Below are 22,005 nucleotides of genomic sequence, written 5' to 3'. Positions count from 1 at the left end.
GCACCAACAATCATGCCATGCTCAAAATCACTGAGATCACATTTTTTTTCTCTATTCTGATGGTTGATGTGAACATTAACCCACACCTGTATGATTTTATGCACTGCGCTGCTGCCACACGACTGGCTGATTAGATAATCGCATGGATGATTATTGGTGCCAGATGGCTGGTTTGAAACTTAATGTTTCAAAAGTTTGGACACAAGACAAACAATATGCATGTAAACATGATTTAAGTGAAAAAATCACTTACTAACCTTTTCTGTGTAAAGTTATAGCCAATTTTACATCTTCGTTGCTATGACGATGTAATGCCAACAAACCCTAAAACCCTAAAATGATTGTAAAAACAACTATTTAAACTTTACAGCTCAAACAATACATGAGTTTTAACAGAAGAGTTAATCTAAGTGCTTTTATAAAATTATAAGCTTCACATCTCTGCTTTTAAACCCTCCAAAAATTGGCCCCATTCAATTTCATTGTAAGTGCCTTACTGTAAGCACGATTTTTGTTTTTTTAAAGAAAAGAAGGGATGAATCGAAATAAATTTTTGTGTTAATCAACATTATGTCACAAATGCTGTCTTTTGAACCCAGAATATTGCTTAAACATGCTAGATCTTACACCAGATATGCTTAATAGGCTATTATTGTGTGGTCTTGTAAAGACGTTTCACGTTTTTTCCTTTATCTGGGTAAGATCTTAAATAGTTTAAGCAAAGAACAATCAGCACACACAGATTTTTGCACATTACACTGATTTTGAGTTATTTGTTAGTTTGTTATCAGCATGTTGCCATGCATGTAAACACACTCAATGCAAAATGTAATTAGTTTTTGCGTGATTTGTGCACATTTGATTATGCACAAGTGTGAATTAATTTTACTACAGTGAATAACAAGAAGTGTACAAGAAGACTTAGTGTACAAGTCATATGCACTACTTTTATGGTACTTTCATTGTAATTTTTTTCCATTAGTTGCTTTCTGATTTTGTTGTTTAGAAAAGAGTAGTCTGGACATAAAAGATGTCAGCTAAATAACAAAAGTCAGGTACTCAAGCCGAACTATCCCTTTAACGTTGTTCGCCACATAAAATGACCCACGTTTCGTATCCACAAAGAGCGTTTCAGCTCTCGCCTAGGCACGAAATGATATGTCACATGGTTGTTTAAACACATCGTTCCAGGACTGGAATGAGATGATGAGAATTCTTGACGAAATCCAGCTGGATTCAGCGACTCCTGCGATACACAGTGGCGAATGCGATATTATTCTCTAAAGAGAATAGAGCCAGAATTCCTTGCCAAAGAAGTCTATTAACACTCGGAATGTCTTACCGGGGTGGCAGAGCCCAGTACGGGAACAGCAATAAGAGAAAGTAAGTCCAATACAAACTCTCAGTTCCCCTCAACACCTGACATGTGTGGACACGCACACAACATTTGGCATAGAGGCACCATTCTGTCATAGACCACCGGAACGCCACTGCTTTAAGTGTCTGCTGAAAGCAAGATCAGTCAGTGACATCGACTGTATTTAAGAGTGTATCTAGAACTCGGTTTAAACATTTACTCTGCCTGCAGAGCTGCACAAACACACTTGTTTATAGTACGTTTTAAAAGACTCTCATTAAACTTAAAAAAATAGCACTATTTTTAAAGCATAAAAAAGGACCTAGAAGTATCAAAAAGTAGTCAATGTGACTCAAGCATCATATTAAATGTCTTTTGAAGGCATCCTTTAGGTTTTGGTGAGAAAGTGTTTGAAATGTATGTAATTTTGCACATTCATGAATGCTATGAGAGAAACTTATTCACAGCGAATCATGTGTTTTTTCATCTGAGAACTTGCATTGTTTTCAGCACTATAGAATTTAGGGGTTTTACCTGTTACCTCCCATATCCCTAGTAAAATCATATTTACATGTCAACCATCTAAATGCATGCATGAAGATATCTATAGTCAAGAAATGCCCAATCAAAGCAAACCAAACACACTCTACAGTACCAAGAAATTCTACAGTAAGATTATTTTAGGACAAACCACAACACCTTTTTCAGGATCGGCATCCTCGAAGTACCATCTCTAAAGTAGTTGCTCACTGCAAATTTAAACCATATGGGGGAGTTTTATTGTACAATCATGTGGGCCAATGAAGTACTGGCAAAAACTGAAATGATGCACATTTTCGTATTAATAAAAAAAAAAGGAAAAGGAGAAAGAAGCACCTAGGGGTTCCAACATTGAACTTTTTTTTGTGAGTGTATCTGTAGCAAAGTTGGCTATAGAAGGCAATGGCTATAGAAGGTTCTGGTAAACCCGCTTCGGTATGCTCGACTGGCCATCGGCGCAGAGAGAAAGCAGCATCCAAGATGGCATAAAATGGACACAGGACACATTTTTATGGAAACAGTCACAGGAGTTTATGAGTATCATATGGAACATTAAAGAATGGGTCTCTAAGATTTTGGGTGCATTACGAGTTGATCAACTGCAATAAAAAAAATTTAATTACATCAAATGTGTAAATCTGAAGACATGAGTGATGATACCTGGTTCTCTGTCGCTGGTCCAGTCCCGCCTGTTTGGCTCGAGTCTCTAGCTGTTGCAGATGGCGATGGCGACGTTTGCGGCAGGGGGCCACATCTGTAATGTCATTCAGACTGTCATCCATCGGGCTGTTTTCTGGCATCTCTGTTAAACACAACATTAAAAACTGAGCTCTATCAGTCTTTTATTGAAAAAGTTCACATCATGAGGAATACATTTTTTCTTGATCTTTTTTAACTTTCAGAACTTATAAATTCCTCTCCACAACAAAATCACATTTAATGAATCTAATCTGCAAAAATGGCTCGTTCTAAAAGTCCTGAATACATAAACAAATGACCATCAATATTTACACATAATCAATGGCTATTTACTGTTAAAGTGTTTTTTTTTTCTCCCCAATTTGGAATGCTCAATTCCCAAAGTCGTCGTGGTGGCATAGTTACTCGCCTCGAGCCGAGTGCAGAGGATGAATCTCAGTTGCTTGAGACCATCAACGTGCGCATCTTATCATGTGGCTTGTTGAGCACGTAACCGTGGAGACATACCGTGTGTGGAAGCTTCATGCCATTCTCCGCAGCATCCATGCACAACTCACCACGCGCCCCACCGAGAGCGAACCACATTATAGTGGAGGAGGTTACCCCATGTGACTCTACCCTCCCTAGCAACAGGGACAATTTGGTTGTTAAGGAGACCTGACTGGAGTCACTCAGCATGCCCTGGATTCGAACTCGTGACTCCAGGGGTGATAATCACCATCCACTTGCATTTTAAGGAACTGCTGAGCTGAGAAATTTTTTTAATTTTCTTCAAATGTGTTCTGCTGAAGAAAGAAAGTCATACACACCTGGGATGGCTTGAGGGTGAGAAAGTGATAAAAACATTTTCATTTTTTGTGAACTACCCCTTTAAGCAACTTGGCACACCCAGTTGCCCCTTCCTTTCTATACATATATATTTATATTTAAAAATATATATATATTTTTAATAAATAATTAGAAAAGATGAGTTATTTTCTGCGAGTATTTGCAATCTCAATGGCTCTTTGCACTGAAGAGACTAACTGGGATTAATGGAAGTTCTCGCAGCTGGTGTTTGGGCTGCTGGCCAAAGCTGAAACTCCACTAACAGGATCAACATCATAAACCCATTAAAAGCATGTTGAACATCAGTATTAATTGATGTACATGCAGCGTGAATGCAGCTAAGCACAGCAGGGGTACATCTGTCCTCAAATGATATGACAGTGTTGTACAGAGTTAGATTGTTCAAGGTTTCTACTAGATAAAGGTGTAAAAAGTACTGAGAAATTAATGTGCACTAGAGCAATTCACTGAGAAATTCACCACACACTTGCACTGTATGAAAAAGAAAACATGTGCCAATGATGAAAAGAGAATTTTCATTTTTTGGTGAACTATCCCTTTAAGTGCTTACAGAAGGGGTGTCTTGTTTATGTCTACATGAGTTCAATTCAAACTGGACAGATAATACTGTGAGACTGTGTGTGTTTTACTCACTTTAGTTGCCGTAAAAAAACATCCTAACCACATTAGAGGACTCTTTCAATTACACCTCACATACTGCTTTTGGATAATTTTATTGCGATGAAGAAGTGCTACTCCTACCATTTTAAGTATGTCTTAAGTACAAAAACATTGCAAAGCACACAGTCCAAAACATGGACCACTGAGTCGTGTTTGTTGAAGGAAAAGGACAATCACTGAGCATGCCTATAGGCTGAGTAGCCCACCCCAAATGGAGTGACTAGCACCTAGCAACCATACATTACAATCCATATTGTTTACAAAGTCATATGACAAATGGAAGGGGAGATATGATGGATATGATATTTACCAACCCACTTTTACTCCACAGGGTTTACACAGGGGAAAAACAGAGAAATTGAGCAACTCACAGACTAAATCATGTGCGACTCCACCTCTCCCATTCATTTCCCTTTTTGTGCCTCAAAATGCTATGACTCAACATCCTGGACGAACCCCCAAATGTGGCCTTCAAGTAGCCTGATGTTGAAATCAACAAAAAGCAGACGGCGTTTCCAAGAAACAGTCTGGGAGATGACGTCATAGCTGAAGTAAGTGCATAACCAGTGATGGACTTCGCAAAGAGGGCCAAGCGAACTAGAGGAACTACCTGTGGACTGTCACAATCACTTACTGAGCTGGACATCTGATGTTGTCTGTGTGAGGCCTGGTTCAGAGACAGGCTCAGTTCTGACTAATGAGGAGCTCAAAGGTTTAATAAATCACAGGGTGCTGATCTCAAAAGCTAAAAGCAGCCCGCTGAACAAGCTACAAATGCAGACGCCAATGTTGTTGGCACTTTCATTGTCGTAAACCAATACAAAACGGATTAAGAGGAGAAGAACTTTCTTTGACTAAAACTTGAAGACTGTCGTAGACGAAATGACCACAAAATAGGAGTCTGGCATTAATGCTAAAACAGCTGTTACATGGTATATAACCCAAGATAAAAACCAAAAGACTCAAAACAGACTCAAATTGTGAGATTCCGATTTGTAAAAAGCGTTCACGTCTTCATAGAACTTGTAATTACAAGTTGTAAACTCAGAATTCTATAAAAGCAAAAAATTGCCCCCCAGATTTGATCTGTGCCCCCCAGAAACTTCTGACACCCCCCTCCCAGTCCAATGAAGTGACAACTATTTGTGAATTTATTACAGGGACAATCCCCCTGGAGCAACCTTGCTCAAGGACAATGGTGGTGGCTGTGGGGATCGAACCAGCAACCTTCTGTTTAACAATTATGTTCTTTAGCCCACTATGCCACTTTCCCTCCACACACAATAATTCATGAAATTAAAATATTATTTAATTGTGTGTATTTAGGATACATACATTTGTGGGAGTGTGAATTTTTTTTTTAAAAAGGCCATCCTTTCTAGAAGTCTACAGTGCTAAAAGGACCCAAAGTTATAGAAACACCCTAACATTCAAGGGGCATCTGACATTTAGGAACTCTGAAAAAAAAAAAAGGGAAAAAAAGAGTCACCTTGTAGAAGAGGTTTTGGGTTGGGATGTATTGAATCTTCCTCCTGTTCATCTTCTGTGCTACCTCCATAATCGGTATCTTCCCCGGGGCTCTTATCTGCTGCAGCTTCACTCACCTCTTTGTCTTCACTTACTGCCTTCTTCCTTCTAAAGAAAAACAGCAGGTAAATGCTAATGAGACACTTGCTAACACATTAAATACATCACATAATCTATATGCTAATGACCTATTCTTATGTTCAAAACACCAGATAAGCAGAATATACTCACATGAAGTGGATTTTTTAATAAACAGCAAAGCAATGCTTCGGTACTGTGTTTTTGTGAGTAAAGGCCTATACTTTAAGAAAATTATAAAGGTATTTTTAAAAAGTTATTTTGATTTTGGGGAGATTTGTGACCTGGACAAGAAAAAGTCATAAAAATTGGAAGAAGTAATATTTATTAACATAATATTCTACTGGGATTACCTAACAAAATAGGCATATCTTAAGAGGGAAAGCATAAAAAAGCTGAACTGAAAAAGATGCTAATAGTATGATAAACTGTCAATAGATGCCTCATGTGAAGTTGTATCATGCTGAAAGGTCACAGTAGGTTGTTCACATCATTACCTCAGTTTATGCTCATCTATAGAGTCCTGGAGTTCTTTGACTCTCTCCTGCAGAGTTCGAATTTTGGCCTTCTTCTCATTAAGAACCAGCACAAAGCGACTGTAGAGGTCCCTTTCGAGGGTCTCCTTTCCCTGGATGTACCTTTCCATCCTGTAAGGGGTAAAGATCAATGAAACACACCTATACACTCGTATGCCCAAGTCAGTCTGCTCACATCAGTGTTTTTATCACTATAACACTTAAACGAAAACTAAATTACATTTTTTTTGTTAACAATTTTTTTTTTCCCCAATTTGGAATGCCCAATTCCTTGTGGTGGCATAGTGACTCACCTCAATCCGGGTGGTGGAGGACGAATCTCAGTTGCCTCCGCGTCTGAGACCGTCAATCCACGCATTTCATCGCGTGGCTTGTTGAGCGCGTTACCGTGGAGACCTAGCGCATGTGGAGGCTCACGCTATTCTCCGCGGCATCCACACACAATTTACCACACACCCCACCAAGAGTGACAACCACGTTATAGCGACCACAAGGATGTTAACCCAATGTGACTCTACCCACCATAGCAACCGGGCCAATTGGTTGCTTAGGAAGCCTGACTGGAGTCAATCAGCATGCCCTGGATTCGAACTTGCGACTCCAGGTGCGGTAGTAAGCATCTTTACTTGCTGAGCTACCCAGGCGCCAAAATTTTTTGTTAACTGAAATCAAATTTAAAGGGTTATTTTTCCCAAAACTTACTCTCCAAAATCCTTTCATCATTTACTAACCCGTCAGGTCATTTAAAACCTGTGTGACTTCCTTCTGTGGAAAGCAAAAGGATGTGCAAGCCACAGTCACCATTCCCTATCACTGCATGGAAAAAAAGATGTGATGAAGTGAATACAATCTACCTAACATCTCCTTATGTGTTCCACAGAAGAAAGAACATCTTACTGGTTTTGAGCAAGCAAAAGCAAACAGATGACGATCCTTTTAATGTAACTGGAAAAACTGAGACTAAAGAAATGTACATTTTAATGTCTCCAAAAATAACTAAAATTACCTTAAAATGGCCACATATTAATTGTAGTTTTTGCTACACAGTATATTTAAAAAACATGAAACCTTTACAACTTGAATTCATAAAACATGAAAATTTCCCTAGACAACGATAACAATAAAAACACAGAGAAATTTTACTAATTAACATAACATACTCTCATTAACATTAATTTAACTAATTAGCAGTCAATTTGGCAAAACATTAAAACAAGAAAACATATGTGTGATATATTCACACATTCAAAAATGTCCCACTTTAGAACTTTAGTTATATTCGTTACCATTAGTAGTTAATGGGTTAGCCATAACAAACTAACAATGAACAGATTTTTTTAATTACAACATTTATTAAACTTGACTAATGTTAATATATAAATATACTATTGTTCATTGTTAGTTCATGTTAAAATAAAAAATAAATAAAGATAAATATACTGAAAAAGGTACCACTTCACCATACGGTTGTATTTGTTACCATTAGTTAATGGATTATTAACAAATTAAATGGTAACACTTTATAATAAGGTTCTATTTGTTATTATTAGAAAATATGAACTAGCAATGAAAAATATTTCTATAGCATTTATTGCTTGGTTAATTTTAATTTCAACATATACTAATACATTTTTAAAATGGAGGGACAGGCTCTATCGCACCCTTCCGTAGAAGAGAGATCTCCGCACGCAAGGCAGCGGCGTTCTCGCCTCTCACCGAGTCGGACGGTCCTGACCAACCAGCGAGACGGGTTGGGGAGCGCGAGCCATGGCCCCCAGCTCCGTGCAAGAGGGACCAAGGGGACTACAGCATCGGACATACTGGCAGGCGGGGCCTCGCGACAGGGTGGAGCCCGGGGTGCTGAGTCTAGAGACATTGAAGCACTTACCTGGCTCCCTGTGACTGCTCCCAGAACAGCCTGGGACAGGGGAGGAAGATTTTCGTTCTCATAGCCCATGGAGACCGTCGGCTTGGGGGCAGGCTTGTGCCACGGCTGGGCAATTGGAAGCGGGAGGTCCGGTTCCAGGATGCCGTACCTGCCAAAGAGAACCGGTGGCTGGCAGTTGTGATAACGATGGCCGGGGAGACCGGAAATAGAGCCCAGGGGCTGAGGAAACTGCTCTTTTTTTGAAAATGTGGGTACCGCAGCCCATTGGGTGTGCGGCGATATAAAATTAGTAAAGAAACAAGGATTCTCCACCCGACCCTCCGGCGGGGGAGGGAGTGATGTGCTTACCAGCTCCCATAGTGCAGTGTCCTGAGTCCCGGGGCTGCCCGTCTCAGGGGCGCTTTGAAGCCTTCTTGGGGTTCTTGGCGGCCGGCCGTGAGGCGGGTGGCGTCGCAGTCCTCCGGGGGCGGCCCCGAGGGTTGGCACTGCAGGAGGACACCCTGGGCTATGAACAGACGGAGTGTGGGGTCTGTGGCTCTGCCTGGGCAGGAAGTGCTGTATGGCCTCTGTCTGCTTCCTCACCGTTGAGAACTGCCGGCCGAAGTCTCCAACAGTGTCACCAAACAGCCCAACCTGGGAGATGGGGGCATCAAGGAAACGCAACTTGTCAGCCTCTCGCGACTCGACCAGGTTGAGCAGAGGTGGCATTCCTGGACCACCAGGGTGGATATCGCGAGCCCGAGAGCCTGCGCCATGACCTTCATTGTCCGGAGGGCGAAGTCGGCCGCCGAGCGCAGCTTCTGCATTAGACCCGGGTCAGGACTACCCTCGTGTAGTTCTCTGAGTGCCTTGGCTTGGTGCACCTGCAGGAGTGCCATGGCATGCAAGGTGGAGGTGGCGTGTCCAGCAGCGCTGTAGGCTTTAGCCGTCAGGGACGACGTCAGCATACAGGCCCTGGACGGGAACCTCGGACGGTTCCGCCAGGTGGCAGTGCTTTGTGGGCACAAGTGCACCGCAACTGCTTGATCCACCTGGGGAATCGCCGAGTAGCCCCTTGTCACCCCGCCACTGAGGGTAGTGAGAGCGGAGGAGCTCACAGATCACGTGCGGGCAGTGAAAGGTGCCTTCCACGAGTGCTCATCATGCACCTCCAGGAAGAAAGGAACGGGGGCAGAGCGTGGCCGTGAGCGGCGCTCTGGCCCCAGGAACCAATCATCGAGCCGCGAAAATTAAACCGATACTAATGGTCAGATTGACAAATTAAACTAGATTGAATGAGCATTTTGAAAATAAAACTGAAATAAAAACTAAATTAAAAATGTAATACTTTAATAACCCTGGCTTGTACAGATTCATGTTTAGTCTGTTACACAGAAATGGAGATGACAAGGATGGAAATGTTTAGTTCTCAGAGCATGATGTTACTGCGGTTTATATTACACTGTGGTTTGTATTCCAAATTATGTGAATTCATAAAAGGCTAAGCACCCTATTATTTAATATGGAAAGCCTTAAGAGTGTCGTTGAACGGAGACACCTGTGGTGGTTGTTTGGAAAGTATAAACACACACCAATAAAGTGCTGTAAGTGCTGTCAATGTCGCTGATGGGTAGCATTACTAATTCTCCATAATTTTTGTTTTGGAAGGTGTTAGAAAGTGTGGTGGCAAAGTATAGCTGCTGATGTCACTGAGAGGAAATACTGAAACACATGTTGACAGAGAGAGAAAAAGAAGTAGAATAGTAACAGGCACGTGTGCACAGTCTGCACACATATGCAAAGCCTGTCACCAGGACCTCCAGGGAATCCCTTGTTTGTGCAACCACCCACTTTGACCAGTATGGGTCTTGTGCCCTAAATCAGCCAAATTAACTGTGAAAAACGCTCAGCTGTGTTCACATATATATGGTTCCCTCTTTAACATGGCATTGACTATCACAGCAAACAAACTAAAGAAAAAAACATCTTGTGTCTCTGGAGTTCCCTAGCAACCATGCAAAGATGAGGCCATATATTTTCATTTTAAATCACGATGAATCATGAGGAGAGAGTAATCCTTGAGATTTGAGATTTCCTTTTTAGTTCCACTGAGGGATCGAAATGACATGAAGGTGAGTAAATGATGACAGAACTTATAATTTTTGGAGCTCAGTTTCTATAAATGGTTTAGGGAGCTTTGCCTAGTGTATGTCTATGTATTTGTGACAGGGCGGAGAGCGGGGCCGGGTCGTGATGTTACACACCCGGCCCCTAATCAGGCTAATCAAGCCTCAGAGGGATAAAGGCCGACTGGAGGCTGCAGAGAGAGAGAGATACATTTACGGGGCAGCTGTCCGACACCTTTGTGTGTTTGTCTTTTTGTTTAGTTCTACATTAAAATAGCATTTATATTGTCAAGCCGGTTCTCGCCTCTTCCTTTCCATTATCATTTACAGTATTACAGTAAAATCATTTCAAAAGAGTAAGGAAAATCCCTTTAAAACATAACAGAATCCTAAAACAGAACCAACTTTGATGAATTTACTTCCTTGTTGACATCATCTTCGCAGTGCTACGAGCACTGAATGATAAATAAAGCTTTGATTTTGTGAGGACGTACTCAGTTGTGATGTGCTCCTGCTCACTCCTCAGTTTCTGGTTCTCCTCAAGCAGGTGCTGATTTTTGGCCTGTAGACGTGTGCTCAGCTCCAAGCCATGACTAATAAGCTCCCTTATGACTTCAGTGGGCTCCGGTACAGCCTGCAGCTCCACCACACCGAGCCTGAACTGAAAGATAGAGAGAGACACAAAGAAAGACAGATAAATAATAGAAAGACCTTCTGTGAGTCAACACCTGGAGGAGACGCCTGCCCATCAGTTATCGAGCACAACTGTCAGGATCACAGAGCAATTTACTTCTAGCGAAAACATTTAGATCTTTGAAGACAGACCAACCATAATCTCCATAATTGTTACACCTTGATACTTTATAGGATTTTGTAGGTCACAAGTCAATGTGATTTTAACTTTTAAGGAATGTTCCAGGTTCAACACAATCGACAGCATTTGTGGCACAATGTTGATTACCCCAAAAACGAATCTTGACTTGAACTTTGCACGTTAAGAAACTTCACACTTTCAGTGCTTGGGCGATGATGAAGAAGAAGAAGAAGAAGACGAAGACGAAGAAGAAGACGAAGAAGAAGAAGAAGAAGAAGAAGAAGAAGAAGAAAAATCAAACTAAAATCATCTTTTTATTATAAATTCTTCTCTATCGTAGGTGGCGATATGCAGGAAGAATACAAATCGCCAAAAAGTGAAAGTTGAGATTTATAGTAAAAAAAAACTTAATTATTGATTTATAGAAATATGTTTTCAACCACACTTATCATATCACCTCTGAAGAGATGGATTTGACCACTGGAGTCAAATGGATTACTTTTAAGCTGCCTTTATATGCTCTTGGAGTTTAACAATTTTGGACCAATTCACTTGCATTGTATGGACCTACAGAGCTGAGATATTTTTCTTAAAATCTAAGTTTGGGTTCTGGAGAAGAAAGTCATACACATCAGAGATGGCATGAGTGTGAGAAAATGATAAGAGAATTATCCTTTATGGGTGAACTATTCATTTAAGTGCCTTAATGTAAATGCAATTTTTCTATTTGATCTTTGCTTGCTTAGATAAAAACAATGATACATTTGTTTGGGTAGAGTTATTATACTTCAACATGAGTCTAGATATGAGATAGATATTATGGTGAAATTGCTAGCGTGTAGTGAAAAAATACAAGTATTGTCTGTGGGCAGGACGCTCTCAGTGGACTCGGTAGAGTTGAAATGTGCTGAAGAAAAAGGTACCAGCAGACTGGGAAACTAGGAGACCAGTAGGTTAGTCAGGTAATTTAGTGAGTCAGGTTTACTTGGATCAGTATTTAGAATTTCCATGACATTGCTTAAAATCAAATGTTTCATTTTTTAAATTCTTATAGAGAACATTAAAGGCAAAAATGACTTCCGGAACCAATGTTGCAAAAAACTATTAAAAAAAAACGAGCAGCCACTGTTGCGCTCTGTTTGCATTAGCATCCTGACAGACACAATGCTAACACATTCAAGGTTTTACTACCAAACTCTGTCTAACACCTTGACAAACACTCAGTTGAGACTCTTACACTGATAAGGCACGCCAACAACTGTGATCAGAGCCAATAAACGACACCAAGTCTCAAATCCTTAAATAGATGACCTCTGACTGGACACACAAAGGAAGGGAACTCTTGTCTGTTGTGTTTGCAAGTCAGTGATAAGACTGACTATTTTAAAAGAACCGCTCTGAAGTTAACGGACCTCACACATAGCTGAGAATACAATGAAGCTTCTGCCATAACGGAGACTGCTGTTCAATCTAACTCTGTTGTTCTACAACAGGTCCTTTACCATTTCTAGCAAAAGACAATGTGTGAGAAAGCAATTAAGTAAATATTTACGACCCTGTTGTGGAATGACTCTTAAATGTATAGTCATTCCAGGGCAAGATTGGAAGAGAATAAGACGTACATTTCAGTCTGTTTCTCAAACAATGCTTTCATATGGCTTTAGAAGACAAGGATTATAGTGCACAAGTCATCTTGACTATATTTTTATGGAGCTTTTTTGTCATTTTGGAGTATCTCTTGTCACTATATGCTTTTGTTGTACAAAAAAAAACAAGCAGCGTGAAAACTGTGGAATCTTATTTTGTGCTCCATGAAAGAAGGACATACAGGTGAATAAATGATGACAGAATATTCATTTTGAATGAACCACTACATTATTCCACCCCAATTCTACGTTCTATACAAAACAAATGTGCAAACATCAACTCATTTCAAAGTGGTAACTTAAACATGGAAACTTTTCTAGCCAGAGTTTCTATAGCTTCCAAGAAACAAACCTGGACGGAGTTGACTCATCTCACATTGAAAAGCCAAAGTGTATGACACATGCTGCTGTGACTAATCTGAAAAAAAAGTCATATGACTAAAACTAGGGCCCTTATGCTTATAATAGTTGTAGTTTAATGTCCTCTGAGTCACAAAACATCTTTATTTGAGCTGTATTTTGAGGTAAATTATATTTTTATAAATGAACACTTAAGTAGGCAAGCAACCAATACTGTAAGGAAAATCCTAATATGAGGAGAATGATGAGCACATTTATGCCAATTTAATATTCAACAACTGATCGTGCATGCTGTTAGCACAGTAGGGGAAACTATACTTTTTAACTGTAGTTTTCCAAGTTACAAACTATTTCTACTTCAAAATAGTTGGGAGTAGAGTCAAGATACCCTTTTGAAAAAGTAGTAAGCTACACTACATTTACATTTACATTTATGCATTTGGCAGACGCTTTTATCCAAAGCGACTTACAGAGCCTTTATTACAGGGACAATCCCCCCGGAGCAACCTGGAGTTAAGTGCCTTGCTCAAGGACACAATGGTGGTGGCAGTGGGGATCGAACCAGCGACCTTCTGATTACCAGTTTACCAGTTATGTGCTTTAGACCACTATACCACCACCACTCTCTACACTATAAGATAATAACTATAACCTAATTTATCTAATCACATTTGAGTAATAGCCTTGTAAAATATAAAATAATTTTTTCCTCAAACTCAAAAACAGAATTTATCTGGCACAGCAATAAGAAATTGAAATAGGATGTAAGGTCATATTATTACACTGAACACAATTAATAAACCTAAAACCTAACTAAATTAAGATTGCAGTAATAAACAGTACTATTTACTTAATATATTGTATACATTATGTATCATATTAAAGGTTACATACTGTAAGATTCAGAAACCCTTGTTATTAATGACACCTGTTGGCGTTAAGTGAACTACAGCCAGTTGCCTGTTGCTCGTGCTCCTGCACACACTCCATAGGGACACGAGCATCGGCCAAAACAATGACGTAACGTACAAAGAGACGTGATTCACCGGCATCATGCTGACAGATGAGGCAGCATAATTCAAATGACTCAGTTATGATTGTTTTACTAGAAACTTTGAGACTGCATATTATGTTTGACTTTCCAGTGCTGGAACAGGGCTAAAACAAAGTGTGGATATAGGTCGGACTATGCAAGACTGTAGTTTGAAGTAATCAATTTAAGCTAACGCATGTCAGCGTTCAACAGCTGTTAGCTAAATTTGGTGGATGATGACAGTAGCTGTTTATAAAATAGACTGTACATTATAAATATGTTAACATAATTCAGTATTGACAGTCATTTTGATATATCAATGTGCTATTGTTTTAAAACAATAGAATGTATATATTTTCTGTATAACCAAGTTCCGTTACTCTAATGAATGGGTCTTTTTGCATTAACTTGAACACTGTCTAGCATTAATTTCATTTGTTACTGTAGTTTACCTTGCTGAATAATTACAGATTAACATTGTTTTATCAAGTTAGCAAAAATTTCACAGATCAAACCTTATGGCACTATATTTCACATGCTTTGTAATTATGTAAGCTTACCTGTCCAGTAAGAAGAACGCCAATTCAGGGTCGGTTTTGATCCCCGAAACCGAACGAATGTCCCTCCAGCAATCAAATGCCCTGCCGATGTTCACTCCTGTTTATGCTCAATCACGTTCCCGCTTAGCCAGATGAGATTCAGTAGATAAATGTATTTATTAATTTCAATTTTTTGGGCTTACTTGGAGTTTGGGTATTAGTCGGTGTTGTGCTGGGAGCCGGACGTTTGCTGGATTCCATCTCTATGATAATGTTACCTAGTGCTGCAGTTTGTTGTCGCTGTTGAATAGCGGAAGAGAAGCACTGAGGCTAGGCTCACGGGAGCGCACATAAACGTCACATCCTTTGGATTTTCCCAGCAAAAGCGACCCGCTCCCTTCACATGAAAATCAGTCTACAGGCTTTAATAGGCAACCTAGGAAGTGCTAATATCGTTACAAGCCGTTCACACATTGGTGAATATTACATGAAGATTTTTACATAATGCACCTTTTCTAAATACTTATTTGGCCACAAAAAAAAGCAACACAATGTTTTCCGGCAACAGCTTTGTGCAAGGTTAAATTAAACTTTATTTTTCATTTAAATGAACCATCCAAATGAATCGATTCACTAATTAGACTTCGATACACATTAAAGGCCATTAACACCTCTAGAGATTCTGTGCTTAAAAAAAACTACACACAGTGCAACTAACAGAACACTTTTGTCTCAAAATTAGTTTTTTAAAGTTGACATTCTTTTGAACCTGACACTTCATCAAAAAAACCCCAAGGTTCATGCACGAGATGGCGAAAAAATAGCTAGACATGGCGCACTGATCAAGGACGAATGTTCATCTAGTGCATGTTTTCATTGAAAAACTGCACAGATGGATGCAAAAACGCATTTGGCTTGAACGGCCTCATGTTTGACACCGCTAAAAGTAGCAATTTTGAATACAGCTGAGCTACCCTCTCTGTACTAAAAAAGTTGTAAAGTTAGGAGTGTTGTTATTTTAGTTACAGTAATTGCACCAAACACAGTTTAGTAGTTAATGTGATAATGTTGTCCAATCATAAGAGGGGTCATCAACATATAATCGTAAAAGTACAGTAGCAAACATGTCCGATTTAATTCTAAGGGTCAAATTGTTCTTGGTGCAAAAACATTGTAAGTGGACTTCAAGTGGGGGAAAATGTTACAAAAGAAGAATAAATGTAATGGCCCCTTTGATTAAAGATTACAGATTTGATGACGGATGTGACAACAGACTTAACATGACCTAAATCCAGAGGAGAGAAAGAAACGTAACATTCCCTCATTGAGTTACTAAGAATGACCTCTTGACAGAGTGTGCATTGTTTCTTTACATGGCTGGCTGGTCTGGAAATTATTAGACAGTTTCATCTCTGCAATCATTCAACTGGTGAGCAGAACCCAGAGCAGATGGCATTATATCCCCGTGAGGATGCTGGGAACCAATCTCTATTTGTCCCAGTGGGAAAAGTCATTTTCTAGGTGCCACAAATTCAATAAACCACACACAGAGCAGCGCAGACCTCCCAAAGTTTCAGAGAAATTGTAGTGTCGAACCACAAAAAATAATGTAAGTATTACAATATTATCTCTCACCTTTCGGCTAAACTATCATTTTAATTAAAGACAACTTTGTAGGACACTTTTGGGGTCAATCGTAGTAACATGCATTTCAAAAGAGGTAATTTCAGCAATATAATAAAAACAATTTTCAATAAACAGTTACTTACATTAATAAGGATTAACAGAGTAAGCAATTCATTCTCCAAGTATTATACAGTAATCCATGTTGTTTGAGGCTGCCAAGCAAAGTAGCAATTTGGTGCAATAATATGATGCGTAATCACATGTGCACCTTTGTAATCTAATTTGAGCCCGACTCGTGCAATCACAATAAGCAGTCAGAACAATTTGTTTCATAATAAAATATAAACCTTTTCAACCGAAGTAAAAATAACCATATCATGATGTATAACGATACTGTGGCATAAAATTAAGATTTTGGTGTTGTGGTGTCTTATTCATGTCACGTTGAAATGACCGTAATTAAGAGATTCCTTTTGTGTCTTCACTGCACTCCAAAATTCTTTGAAAGCGCCCACTTGTTAATTATCAATTAATATTAATGTAGTGAATTCATTCATTCATTCATTCATGTAATGGTTAAATATTTAGTTGTAATCAATAACAAAGCCACTGGAGGATCTATTTTGGCTTTATGAGCATTGCCATTGAAACAAATCATTTACGAGCACATGAACAGCTCAGAGAAGAATCTCTGAATTCTCATCTCGTAATAACAGTAATTCCAACAGGACATGAACGCAACAACACTGCCCATCCCTATTCCATAAGTACACTTTTTAAATGTTGTTTCGAAGTATCATTCTTCGAAACTGGAAAGAGAACATTTTCAGTCATGACGACTCGGCTAAAACATTTCCACATGTTTAGTAGGTGTTTGGTTTTCTGTAGCATCAGTGTCAAGCTAGTTTACAGCTGTGATCTTCCACACACGGCCAGGAATGCTTCCACATGTCCCACAAGATGACTTGCTTGAGCGGCAACACATGAAAAGTGCCAAGCAATTAACAGCGGAAGGAAGAAAAGGAACAACAGCGTTTCTCCTTAAAGTCCTGCAGTCTGATAGCAATTACAGCATTTACAAATCTGTTTTGGGGCATCGAGTGTGTTTATATACTGTATAAAATATAGACAGTAAAGTAAGTAAATAATGTATAATATCTATCTATCTATCTAATTATCTATCTAAGGCTATATAAATAGTGCATAAATTGCATATGTACGGAAAACTGGTGCCGAATAAAAAAAGAGTTTTTTTTGGGGGATTATTTGAAAATATTGGATCATCTTATTTTTTTATTTGGCACTAATTAACTAAATAAAGAAAACAAATATTTTTTCAGTTTTGAAAGTATGGGTTGTTCAGTTGTACCAATCAGATCCTTATTTCCTGACCAATCTTACCTCATGCCAGCTTGCGGCTGTGCATCCTATCACGGCACAATCTTTAAAAGCACTAATAACACCCTGTTGTTAACACCCTGGAGTTGTTATAGGGGCTTTTTTCACCACTATGCAGGAATTGTTAGGGCACATTTTTCCCCAACCATACAAAATATGAAAATATGACGTTATAATGTTACGTCAAATTAATTAATTTCTTAAAATACATGTTCATCCTGAATAATCAGATAAGCGGATACCTATACATTTAAATTAATATCAAATAATTTCTTGTGATACGTATATGCAACGTCTAGCACAGAAAAATAAATATATCTGATGTTACAAATAAGAAATAGAAATCAGAAGTGGCACTTTATCTTGCCCCTACATTTTCAATTTCAGGGTAATTTTTACACTGAGACCTTGTTTATTTCTGACCCTGCTTCAGACCAGACCAATTTTTATCTAAAAGTAATAAGGCAGCATTTTATGAGAAGGCAGCTGACCTCAAGGCAAACGCTCCTATCTTTTAAATGTTATATTTTCAATATTATTACAAGCTATAACATTTTAAATAAAATATGGAAATGTATTATGTGGGCCCTAATGTGTTTAAAAATAGCAATGAATTAATTTTCTATAGTATATTTGCCATCTTTAGGGTTAAAATCAACAAAAATGTAATTCAGTACACTGATTGATTTACTTATTGCATTACAGTTATGACGATAATGTGCTTAATGCATAAAAACTGCATGAAAACCAAAAATGAAAATTTGCTTATAATTTACTCACCCTAAGGCCATCCAAGATGTATCTGAGTTTCAATCTTCACCAAAACAGAATTCATTTTAGGCATCCTCCTTTAAACAATGCAAGTGAATGTATCATGTATAGGCAATCGATTAAAAGTTAATATTTTTACTGGCTTGCATTTTCTTTGAGGTTTCTGAAGGTTGAAGCTTCCAGGATACACACACCAAAACACACCACTTATACAAATACAAATCTACAGCAAAGACAATTAAACTTTTGTACAGCACTCCTCCTCTTGTAAACAATGACACGCATCCTGCCTCCTCCACGCGACACTTGACTTTACCAACAAGCTTACATCATCCCTCTCATGAGCGTGCGTCAAAAGAGATGTACGAAAGAAAACATTTGTAGTTAAAAAGTATAAAAGTATTTTTTGGTTTCTAAAATTAATCAATCGTTTGGGTTCAGAAGAACTTTATTGGTCGACTGGAGTCATGTGGTTTATTTTGATGCTCCCTAAATATGCATTTTGGACTGTCAAAAAATGGAGTACATTCACTTGAATTGTATAAAGGAGGACGACTGAAATGAAATCTTAAAAATCTTAAATTCTGTTTTGATGAAGAAAGAAACTCAGACACATCTTGGATGGCCTTAGGGTGTGTAAATTATAAGCAAATTTTCATTTTTGGGTGAACTATCCCTTTAATAAGAATCTTTCAAACAGTTTTAGCAATGACAAGCCATAGACGACAAAGTTGCCGCACTGTTTCTTTGCCGGTTCTGTGCTATATACAGCATGTGATTGATATTAATGTGTCTGTTTTTGTTTATGATCAACAACTGACAGTAAAGAACATGAGAGATATTGAAATAGACATCATAAGGCAAAGTATATAAACCGCAAATACAGTTAGAAAATACAGTTTTGTGCCATAAACTGCAACAGTAACTTTATCTTAACATTGGTTTGGAAGCTTGCATGTCACCCTTCAGAGAAATGTAGCACGTCTGTTAAAAACAGAGGTGGTATGCATGGATGGATCACATCTTTGGACACAACTTTTACTCTCAACGCACAGTGAAAGAATCTCAGTGCAGAACTTCTTCGCCACTATACTACACTCTACTCAGTCACTGGTGAGTGAAAACTGAACAGTTACCAGCCAGTGGCGAAACACATATATTTTTAGTGCATATGGCTGTGATAGAGGGTTGCTTCATAGAGTAAAATATCGATCTCGGGATTTAAGAATCGATATTGTTCAAATGAAGATAGCGATGCATCAGAAAATAGATTTTTTTACCCAACCCCAATAGAGTACTATAACTCTTGGTTTCTTGCTCTAGAAACAGCTGTAATGTAAAAATGGTAAATGGTCTGCACTTATATAGAGCCTTTTTAACCTTAGCGGTATTCAAAGTGCTTTACAATGCATCTCATTCACCCATTCACACACCAATGGTGGCAGAGCTGCCATGCAAGGCGCTAGCCTGCCATTGGGAGCAACTTGGGGTTCAGTGTCTTGCCCAAGGACACTTCGGCATGTCTAGTCATGTTGGCCAGGAATCGACCCACCAACCCTGCGATCAGTGGACAACCTGCTCTACCACCTGAGCCACAGCTGCCCTGTAGTATACATGACTATTTTCTGCAAGTTTCTTTGCTACTATACCTTTAAGAATTGTATATGTAAATGCCAAACTGGTAAATACGGAATAAGTGATGGTGTAAACATGATACATCCCATTTAATGGCATTTATTATACTATTAACCTTAAATTTGACAACCATTAACAATTCAAGAATCTGTCTAATACGCCGTATCATTCAACATTGCAGAAATACCACTGTCAACAGGTCATGCAACCTCAACTATTCAAGAAACCACAAATGCTTCTTCTAAAGTGTCTTTTCCTGCTTCGGCATTGACGGTCCACCTGCATGGGACATCGGTGAGGAGTAATACGTGGTTTTGGAAACAGACGTCAGGGTGTCCTTAAATCTTTAGAAGGGTTACTGTAATAAAAGTGCTGTCTTCAAACGCTTTGTGGCAGAGCTGTCCTGGCAGGCCAAACACCTGCTTTTGCAAAGCTCAACCTGACCATTTACACTTGACTCTTTAAGTGTCTTCTTGCAGCTGTTACACTGAAGAACCCTGCAGCTGTGTATCACCACCACCACAGGAACTGTTCAGAAAACAACAAACTAAAGATTTTGTTTTTTGTATTACAGTAAAGAGAATAATATTTCTGCATTGTGGTAATGATAATTATTATTTTAAATTGTGAAAATAGTGCCACAGCTTCATTTTCTTTATGCAAACATAATTTTGCATTTCTTTTTTGTTTTATGACAAGTAAGCCCATTTTCCTCCTGAATGCTAATAACATGAATGTGTATAACTTATACTCTTATTACTATAAATCATGAATGGACGCAATGGGGATTTTTATGAACCTAAAAAAGGTATTCTGGGGGATACAAACATTAAAAAGCTGGAGAGAGGAGGAATGAGTGAGCCGATCAAATTTTTGTGAAAAATATAGAAAAGTCAGATGCGACTTTGTATATAAAGTCTGGCATCAACTCACAATCTTTATCTAAAAGTGAAAAGGCAGCATTTTTTGAAAAGGCAGCTGACCTAGAGGCAAACACTCTTATATTTTAAATGTTATATTTTCAATATTTTTACATGATATAAAATGTTAAATAAAAGCAATTTTTAGAAAAAAAATATGTAAATGTATTATGTAGGCCCTAAATCATTTTCTATATAAATATTATGTTTGCCCTTTTGAGGGTTAAAATCAACAAAAATGTAATTCAGTACATTCATTATTTACTTATTGCATTACAGTTATGATGGTAAAATGTGTTTAATGCATAAAAAACTTTAATAAGAATCTTTCAAAAATCATTAAAAAAAAATTATCATTTACTTTTAGGATGAAGTAGCCCATATCATGCACATTTCTTGACAGTTTTCATGAGATTCACCCACAATTGCAATAAAAAAAAAATGAAATATTTGTTTTTAATTTATGACATTAAAGCAACATTACAGCCCTATTGATTTATGTAATATCTAACAGAGCATTTATGTCTAGCACTTAATTTATTAGCAGACATCTTTACTGAATCCTAACAATGGATTACGTAAGAATAATTTAGAGTGCTGGTCCAGATTTGTAAAGTGTAAATGTAGCCAGGAAAACAAGCGGCGAAACCGTCAAATGTCCAGAACAGCTTTACTCAAGAGCATAATAATGGATAAACCACAGCATGAGAGCTCAGACATGTTTGTGGGAACACGAAAGCCCTAAAACAAAGTCTAATGTCAAAGAGGGGACAATTCAACTCAACTGACCCATATAAAAGCTTTCCTTCTTCCAATAGATGTTATATTTTTACCTTTATAATGGTTAGTCTCATTCATTTCAATGTACTTAAAGGGATAGTTCACATAAAATGGAATATTTTGCCATTGTTTACTCACCCTCATGTAGATCCAAATCCATATGAATTTTTGTCTTGCTTTGAAAACACAAGACGTTATATATGGCAGAATGCCCAAGCTGCTCTTTTCATTAAATGAAAGTGAA

General features: G+C 38.4%; 1 protein-coding gene across 2 annotated transcripts in view; it reads right to left on the bottom strand.

Annotated features, from left to right (window-relative positions):
• LOC127635982 (DNA repair protein XRCC4-like) overlaps window positions 1–22,005 on the bottom strand; it is a 46,218-nt gene that overhangs the window by 9,508 nt on the left and 14,705 nt on the right. For both annotated transcript variants that reach the window (XM_052116312.1, XM_052116313.1), the window contains exons 4-7: window positions 10,734–10,900; window positions 6,208–6,357; window positions 5,595–5,740; window positions 2,558–2,699 (exon numbers count right to left, since the gene is read on the bottom strand). In XM_052116312.1, coding sequence (XP_051972272.1) covers window positions 2,558–2,699; window positions 5,595–5,740; window positions 6,208–6,357; window positions 10,734–10,900 — 605 coding nt within the window. The remainder of the gene's footprint in view (window positions 1–2,557; window positions 2,700–5,594; window positions 5,741–6,207; window positions 6,358–10,733; window positions 10,901–22,005) is intronic.

Source organism: Xyrauchen texanus, chromosome 43, assembly GCF_025860055.1.
Source record: "Xyrauchen texanus isolate HMW12.3.18 chromosome 43, RBS_HiC_50CHRs, whole genome shotgun sequence".
In the NCBI taxonomy this organism is placed as follows: Eukaryota; Metazoa; Chordata; class Actinopteri; order Cypriniformes; family Catostomidae; genus Xyrauchen; species Xyrauchen texanus.
Note: the sequence above shows the minus strand (reverse complement) of the source record. Positions and strands in the feature narration are given on the sequence as shown.